Genomic DNA, 9,372 nt, shown 5'->3' on the forward strand with positions numbered 1-9,372 from the left:
CTGTAATTTGTCAAAGGGGCTGGTCTTAGTAGAGCATACACACCTATTGCCTGTAAATTGAGCATGGCTTCTTTGGGAAACAGTAACTATTATCCTTAACATAAAATCCTCTCTGCAGGGAGACAGAAGTAATTATGGACCAATTTGTCTTAGATACTGGCTTTAGAGTATTTCTCTTTTAGTTCAGAAAGAGAAAAGGAGGGAGTGACATTGCAGACCTCAAGACCTTATCAAGCCAGTGACTGCCTTCCCCTGAGCACCCGCCAGAGGGCACCCTGTACATCAAGGTTCCTGAGGCTGTAAATGATTGGATTCAGCATGGGGTTGATGACAGTGTTGAAGACCCCAACCCCTTTATCCTTGTCTGAATGCTTGGCTGTACCCAGTCGCATGTAATTAAATATACCTGAACCATAGAATATGGCTACCACAGTGAGATGAGAGCCACATGTAGAGAAAGCTTTCTTCCTGCCCTCAGCAGAGCGGATTCGTAGGACTGCAGCTGCCACATGTGCATAGGAAGTGATGATGAGAGCCAAGGGGGTACCTGCCATTATGAAACCCACAGCAAAGAGCAGCAGCTCATTGAGCTGAGTGCTGGAGCAGGAGAGCTGGAAGAGCTGTGGGAGGTCGCAGTAGAAGTGGTTGATCACATTAGGACCACAAAAGTTGAGTGTGGCTATGGCTACTGTGTGGGTCAGTGCATTGGTGAAGGCTAAAGCCCAGGACACAACTACCAATATTCTCTGGACTGTCTGGCTCATCCGGGTGCTGTAGGTGAGGGGCCGGCAGATGGCCAGGAATCGGTCATAGGCCATGGCTGTCAACAGGAAGCAGTCCACCCCAACCAAGAGATGGAAGAAGAAGAGTTGTGTGAGGCAGGCTCTGTAGGGAACTGTACGTTTGTGGGACAGGAGGCGAGCCAACATTGAGGGAACAGTGACAGTGATGCACCCAACATCCAGCACTGACAGGTTCCCCAGGAAGAAGTACATGGGCGTGTGGAGTTTGGGTTCCACGAAGATGGCAGCCAGGATGCTGAGGTTGCCTCCGACTGTGACCAGGTAGGCAAAGAGGAAGACTACAAAGACAACTGGTTGTAGCCCTGGTGTCTCCACCAAGCCCAGCAGGATGAACTCAGTAATGGCTGTGCTATTGGCCCCAAATTTTGACTGCATTAGTTCCTGCAAGGAAACATCCAAGGAGATAAAGAATCATTCCTCCCAATATATTTATTCAAAAAAGAAGAAATAGACTCTCTAAGGGAGCAAAATTTGTCATCCCAAATGCCATGTGGATTATTTCAGGCTGATTACTTAAAACAACAACAACAACAACAATTTGAAGTCTCAGGAAGAACCTTTGCCTTCCCAACATATGCCTAAAAGAATTTAGATAGAGGACTTGCTCCAGGAAGGGAGTTATCCCCATAGATACCTACAGTATAATGTAAACTAAGTGTGGTAGACAGGGAGCATGATAGTGACTTTAAGTCCACAATAGAATTACTTTTACAGAAAAAAAAGCTCTCAATTTAATTATTCAAGAGGTAGAACTAGATGGTATATATGCCTTTCTGAAATGCCCACAAAACATTCATCCCCCCATATTGGGACGCCTGAGTGGCTCAGGCAGTTAAGCATCTGAGTCTGGATTTCAGTTCAGGTCATGGTCTAAGGGGGATGAGATTGAGCCCTGCATTGGGCTCTATGCTCAGCAGGGAGTCTGCTCGAGATTCTCTCTCCCCCTCCTTTTGCCCTTTCCCCTGCTCAATTTATTTATTTAAAAAATAAATTTTGGAGGGCGCCTGGGTGGCTTAGTGGTTGAGTGTCTGCCTTTGGCTCAGGTCGTGATCCAAGGTTCCTGAGATTGAGTCGTGCAGCAGGCTCCCTACAGGGAACTTCTCCCTCTGCCTATGTCTCTGCCTCTCTCTGTCTCTCATGAATAAATAAGAAAATAATACAATTTTAAAAAGCATGTATAAACCTGAAATTCAGAAAATTCCAAAAGAATAAAGAATACAGGTAATAATATTTAATCACAATCCAATTTAAGGAAAAATGACTTTAAAAAATAAATCTGAATGTCTTAAATAATCTGTAAGAAACCATTGGATCAAAGGGAATCAAAACTAAAACTAAAGAACATCAGGGAGAGGTGAAAAGGGGGTAGTGAAACCAGCACACACTAGAACATGTGGATTATCACTAAATCAGTGTTCATAAGCAAAATTATAGCCCTAAATAAATATGTTAAAAACAAAAAATAAATAAAGTGATTAAATAAACAGATCAGGAAATTAAGGGAAGCCTGGGTGGCTCAGCAGTTTAGCGCCACCTTTAGCCCAGGGTGTGATCCTGGAGACCTGGGATCGAGTTCCAAGTCAGGCTCCCTGCGTGGAGCCTGCTTCTCCTCTGCCTGTGTCTCTGCCTCTCTCTCGCTCTGTATCTCTCATAAATAAATAAAATATTTTTTAAAAATCCTACATGAAAATATTACTAAAAAAAGATCAGGAAATTAAAACATGAACTATAAGAAATGGGGAGACATTTGTTAAGGGGTACAAACTTTCTGCCATAAGGATAATAATTTGAGGATCTAAAGTATAATATGGTGATTACGATTGTTAACACTGTACTGTATAATTGAAATTTTCTGAGAGTAGAACTTACATGTTGTCACACAAAAGAAAAGGTAAATATGTGAGTTGATGGATGGTTAACTTGATTGTCAGAATCCTTTCACAATGTAAACATATATCAAACCATCGTATTGTATAATTTAAATATATTATAATTTTATTTGCCACTTACACTTTAACAAAACATGAGCGACTCCTAACTCTGGGAAACGAACAAGGGGTACTGGAAGGAGAGGTGGGCAGGAGGATGGGGAGACTGGGTGACAGGCACTGAAGGGGGCACTTGACCGGATGAGCACTGGGTGTTATACTATATGTTGGCAAATCGAACTCCAATAAAAATATACAAAAAAATAAAAAATATAAAAAATGTAAAGCTGAAAAATATAAAATAAAACAACATTTTATGAGCTTTAAAAAAATGAAATGTCCATCATTAATGTAATACAGGAATTTAGTACATAATATAAGTGGCATTGGGATCCCTGGGTGGCGCAGCGGTTTGGCGCCTGCCTTTGGCCCAGGGCGCGATACTGGAGCCCCGGGATCGAGTCCCGCATCGGGCTCCCGGCATGGAGCCTGCTTCTCCCTCCCTCTGCCTCTCTCTCTCTCTCTCTGTCTATCATAAATAAATAAATCTTTAAAAAATATATATAAGTGGCATCTTAAATGAATGGGAAAATGTACTATCCAAGAAGTGCTATCAGGGCAATAGCACAGCTATCTGGAAAAAACTTAAGTTGCACACATACCTCATATACTTTGTAAAAATAAATTCTAAACAGTTCAAAAATTTAGATATAAAAATTAAATCGGGAAGTTTTAGGGAAAAAATTGAAGAATTTTAGTAGTGTAAGGTAACTCAAATTATAGAAAAAAATTTTTAAATAACCAAAATTAATAATTCTAATAAAATTCAAAAATTCAGGCAAATTAGCTAAGCTATTAACTACATTTCCCCAAATCTCATTCTTTGTGTAGTTGCAGGTTAGGTTTGGCTACAAGGGGAATTTGTAGGATAGTTGTAAGGCACAAATGAAAAGTCTGAAAAAAAGGCAATTTGGCAATATCTTTCGAAATTACAAATGCGTTTTCCTTTTACCTGGAAATTCCACTTCTGGGAATTTAACCAACAGATATATGGTCACATATAAGAAGTGACATATGTGTAAGGTTATTTGTTGCAGCATGGTTTGTAAGATCAAATAATTGAAAATATTTCAATCTTGTGTTCACCACGAAAGGGCTGAGTAAACTAATTTGATCCTTACAAAAGAATACGATGCAGGGATGCCTGGCTGGCTCACCTGGTTGAGCATCTGCCTTCGGCTCAGGACATGATCTCAATGCTCTGGGTTCGAGTTCTGCATTGGGCTCCCTGCATGGAGCCTGCTTCTCCTCCATCTGCCTATGTCTCTGCCTCTCTCTCTGTCTCTCTTGAATAAATAAATACATATCTAAAAAAAATACAATGCAGCTGTAGGGAACGGTTCTGCTGTGCTGATTTGACAGATATCAAACCATATTATTAAATGTAAAACACAACTGGTAGAATGAATATAGTGGTCTTTGGTTTGCTTTAAAGAGAAGGGAAAGAGCACACTCTCACACATGCACACTCTCACACATATGATATAAATGTTCTAGTTATGGAAAGAAGAAGTTATGGGAATAAAATACACAGTATAAGGAATATAGTCAGTGATACTGTAGTAGCAATGTAAGGAGACAGATGGTAGCTACAATTCTGTTAAACATTGCATCATGTATAAACTTGTCAAATTCCTAAGTTGTACACCTGAAACTAATGTCACATTGTATATCAAATATACTCAATTAAAAATTAATAAAGAAATATAAAAAAATAAATAAAGAAATATAAATCTATTTATATAAATCAAGTAGACTGTCATCTGAGCAAGAATAAACAAAAACAAAATGGATGAATACAATTAAGAATTAGAAAAGGTCTAGAGGTGCCTAGGTGGTACAGTTGGTTAAGCATCCGACTCTTGGTTTGGTTCAGGTCGTGATCTCAGGGTCATGAGTTTGAGCCCCACGTTGGGCTCCATGCTCAGCAGAGAGTCTGTTTATTTATTTTTTATTTTATTTTTTACTTTTTAAAAAAAGATTTTATTTATTTGACAGAGAAGGAGAGAGAGCATAAGAAGGGAGAGTGGTAGGCAGAGAGAGAGGGAGCAGCAGATTCCCCACTGAGCCGAAAGCCCAATGTAGGGCTTGATCCCAGGACCCTGGGACTCTGACCTGAGCCTGTTTAAATTTGTCTTTCCCTTGCCTTCTACTCCTCCCCCATGCAAGCTCTCCCCCTATAGGGAGCCTGATGCGGACACATTCCTAGGACATGAGGATCACGACCTGAGCCAAAGGCAGACACTCAACCGCTGATCCACACCCAGGTGCCCCCAACAAGGAAAAAATTAAATTTTAAGATAATACTCCCTATAACTCTATATTATTTAAATGGAACATTTCAATAAAATAGATACAATTATAGGAAAATATAAATTAAAATATATTCAAGAACAGTCTCAATTCCCAAGTAAACCAGAAGAAAGTAAAAAGATTGTCAAAGAAATAATTACCCTAATAGCAATCTCAAGCCTCATAAAACTGTTGAGGTAAGTTTGACTTAACTTCAATGAATAGAATATTCTCATTCTGTATAAACTTCCTTGCAGCACCAGAAAAAAATTTAAGCTCTCCAAAACCTTTTTAAAAAAATTATAGTCAACATACTATGTTACATAAGTTCCAGGTGTACACCCTGGTGATTGGACAAGTCTATAGGTTATGCTCTGGTCACCACAAGTGCAGCTGCCATCTGTCACCATATGATGCTGTACAACACTATTGACTATATTTCCTGTGCTGTGCCTTTCACCCTTGGGACTTATTCATCCCATAACTGGAAGTCTGTACCTCTCACTCCCCTTCATCCACTCTGCCCATTCCCTAATCTCCTTCCCCTCTGGTAGCCACCAGTTTCTTCTCTGTGTTTATGGGTCTGTTTCTGCTTTGTTTTGTCTTAATTTTTAGATTCCACATATAAATTAAATCATATGGTTTTTGTCTAACTTATTTTGTTTAGCATCATGCTTTCTAGATCCTATAGACTTTTTATGAAGTAGGCATACATTTGAAACTAAAAATATAACATTTTTGGAAGAAACATACGAAATATCACTAGAGAGCAACTTTAGTTATCACTATAGAAACAAAATGCCAAATACAAGTACAGGGAATTTTTTTAAATTTTTATTTATTTATGATAGTCACACACACAGAGAGAGAGAGAGAGAGAGGCAGAGACACAGGCAGAGGGAGGAGCAGGCTCCATGCACCGGGAGCCCGACGTGGGATTCGATCCCAGGTCTCCAGGATCGTGCCCTGGGCCAAAGGCAGGCGCTAAACCGCTGCGCCACCCAGGGATCCCAAGTACAGGGAAAATTTTAAATATCAGAATATTTAAAAGAATTAATCTATCATGATTTAAAGAGATCTTACAAAAACTGAAGATGATTTAACATAAGTAAATATATGTATATAATATATCAGATCAATTGCCTAAAAGGTACTTTTTACAGGTTTTACAATCCATTCTAGATTTAAAAGAAAAAACAGGGCAGCCCCAGTGGCTCAGCAGTTTAGCGCCACCTTCAGCCCAGGGCGTGACCCTGGATACTCGGGATCGAGTCCCACATCAGGCTCCCTCAGCCTGTGTCTCTGCCTCTCTCTCTCTCTCTCTCTCTCTCTCTCTGTCTCTCATGAATAAATAAATAAAATCTTAAAAAAAAAATAAAGAAAGGGGATCCCTGGGTGGCTCAGTGGTTTAGCGCCTGCCTTTGACCCAGGGCGAGATCCTGGAGTCCTGGGATCGAGTCCCGCATCGGGCTCCTGGCATGGAGCCTGCTTCTCCCTCTGCCTATGTCTCTGCCCCTCTCTCTCTATGCCTATCAAGAATAAATAAATAAAATCTTTATAAATAAATAAATAAATAATAAATAAATAAATAAATAAATACAAACAAAAAAACACCCAGCTGTAGTCATCTAGGAATAGAGGGATAATACAGGATAATTTCTTTTTTTTTTTTTATAAATTTTTATTGATTTATGATAGTCACACAGAGAGAGAGAGAGAGAGGCAGAGACACAGGCAGAGGGAGAAGCAGGCTCCATGCTGGGAGCTCGACGTGGGATTCGATCCCGGGTCTCCAGGATCACGCCCTGGGCCAAAGGCAGGCGCCAAACCGCTGCGCCACCCAGGGATCCCCTACAGGATAATTTCTAATGGAGAATAACAAACAGGAGCAAGAGAGGGATATCTAACATTACATCTATTTTTATCATTGTCCTAGAATCATTATGAAATGAATGTCAAGAAATAGAAAAATCAAGACTACATATATATTGGAAAGGAAGCGAAAGCAAGTTTTTTTGAATGTCCATTAAAAAAAAAGAATAATTAGAAAAAAGCAGCAAATATCAAATATACAAGAATCTATACATTTCTTACATACCATCAGTCTATACTGGTAGAAAACATAATGCAAAAAACAATGAAAAATTGAAATTCTTATGATATAATGTTAAGTGACTAAAGCAGGACACAAACCTGTATAATATGGTATTATTTCAATATTAACAGAAATACACCCACTCCTGCACTTATACACAGAAACAAGACTGGAAAGAAATACTAAACTTTATTAGTTGTTTGAGTAATAATTTGAATGGTTTATATTCTCTTTCTTCTACTTTTCTCTGCTTTCTGGTTTGTCTACAATGAATGCAGATTATTTTCATAATATTTTATGAAGTACCACCTCCTTGGCATGAGCATGGAATACCTATTAAATCCCACATTGCAATAAACTAACTGCACAAAAGAGAAACCGGAAATCCCTTCCCTTATGATATTGTACAGTTGAGGTTGTCTCAGCATCTCTGATACTGGCAGAGTTTCCTCAGAGAAGTCCCTGACAACAATCGCAGCCAACAGCTGTTAGGAGACTTACCCCGGGTGAGGCATTGTGCACAGCTCTAAGTGCTTTATGTGTGTGAGCTCCTTTATTCTTCACAACCTCCACTATACGGTGGATACCATTTATAATCCTGATATTCCAGAAAAAGCATGAATTATGTAAAGCAAGGGGCAGAGGCAGGATTTTAATTCAGGTCATCTGACTCCAGAGTCCCTGCTCTTAGCCTTTACACATATCACCACTCAAGGTAACCCAAGGCATCTGAAGGATCCTGAAGCCATGTACTTCTGAAATTCTCTCTGAGTCTATTTTGGACCCAGGCTTATGACTCAAAGACCCACCCCCACCCCCACTGGAGAGCTATGCCTTACAGATCACAAAGTCTTGCCTTGCAGGCTCCAGTTGCTCAAGTTCAAACAAATGCCTTGCTGGATCACACTCACAGTCAGCAGTTGCTCCCAATTTTCCGTTTTTATTTTAGCCCATGTCATCAGATTGCAAACTCTGACTTCCTACATCCCCACCTTTGCTTTTGCTATTTTCTCTATGTAGAATATCCTTCTTCTGTTGCCACATGGTCAAAGTCTTCATGACTCAGCTCAAATACTACCTATTCCAGAATTACCTTCCTGATGTGTGCCCATTTGCAAGTGATATTTGCATCTTGAATATTCCCACCACACTTCAGTTGTATTCTACATGGCACTCACCTCTGTACCTTCTAGCACAATCATTTAGTGATTTAGTGTAATTCTCCCAGTCCAATTTAAGCATAAGATTCATGTCTGAATTTAGGAACTATATGGATAAACTCATTTTAATTATGCACCACTTCATAAATGAATGAATATGACACTCATTGGACAAATAGGTTTTCTGACAAAGGGGGCATCATTGTGGGCTATAGTAGTGAAGAAATTGTTTCTGGGCTAGCGGGAATTTGTTCTAGACTTTGAAGGTTTGGTATTATTTGGACAAGGTAGAGTCAAATGAAAGCCACAAGTGACAGTTGTAGGGATGATTTCTCCACTTATCTAGATGGGGCATGCAGCACATGTAGTGATCTACATACTGACACATAGCTTTTTATGTAAACTTCCCACATATTTTCTACAATTGGAAGAAATATTCATCAAAGCGAGGAAGTCATCAACCAGAATAATATGCTCCCCTACTAGTTTCCATCGATCAACAAGGGGTGAAATTTATATAAAATCTCCTAAATTCTGGGTTGTTCATCAGACTATTGGTCTAGGATATCTGTGGCTAATGAAACAAGAGTGATAATTGATGAGGAAGCCCTTCTAGTTCACCACTCTGTGAGTCCACATAAGGCCCAGGCTTCCCTCATTCTGTGAGATTTCCCTGCTCTGAAGTTCCAGTAGGTCCTCCATGTACATGTTGGTCTCATTGAATTGGTAAGGTTGCCCAGCAAAGACTGTGTTCTTGGCAGAGAAGTTGAAGACTAAATCTCATCCCACTTACCCCTAATAGTCAGAAGAAAAGCTTCATCTAGAAAAAAAAAAAAGCTTCATCTAGAAAAGAGGGAATTGGTAAAGATGCCTAGAAGGGGACTCAATCTCTGGGTAATAGTCCCAGCTCTTCCACTCACCTGATATGTCATCCTGAGCATGTCTTTATTTTTGCTTTTGAGACTTTAGTTGCTGCACCTGTAAAACCAGAAGGCTTGACTTACTCTGCAACAGATAATTTTCCTTCCATTTTA

At 39.7% G+C, this 9,372-nt stretch overlaps 1 protein-coding gene across 1 annotated transcript; it reads right to left on the reverse strand.

Moving 5' to 3' along the window:
* Window positions 1-230: 230 nt before the first annotated feature.
* Window positions 231-1,178, reverse strand: OR3A1 (olfactory receptor family 3 subfamily A member 1). Its single transcript, NM_001388812.1, is given in 1 exon segment — window positions 231-1,178. A coding segment is annotated over 1 exon segment (948 nt).
* Between the last annotated feature and the right edge of the window lie 8,194 nt (window positions 1,179-9,372).

The sequence above is a fragment of the Canis lupus genome, chromosome 9, assembly GCF_011100685.1.
Source record: "Canis lupus familiaris isolate Mischka breed German Shepherd chromosome 9, alternate assembly UU_Cfam_GSD_1.0, whole genome shotgun sequence".
Taxonomy (NCBI): domain Eukaryota; kingdom Metazoa; phylum Chordata; class Mammalia; order Carnivora; family Canidae; genus Canis; species Canis lupus.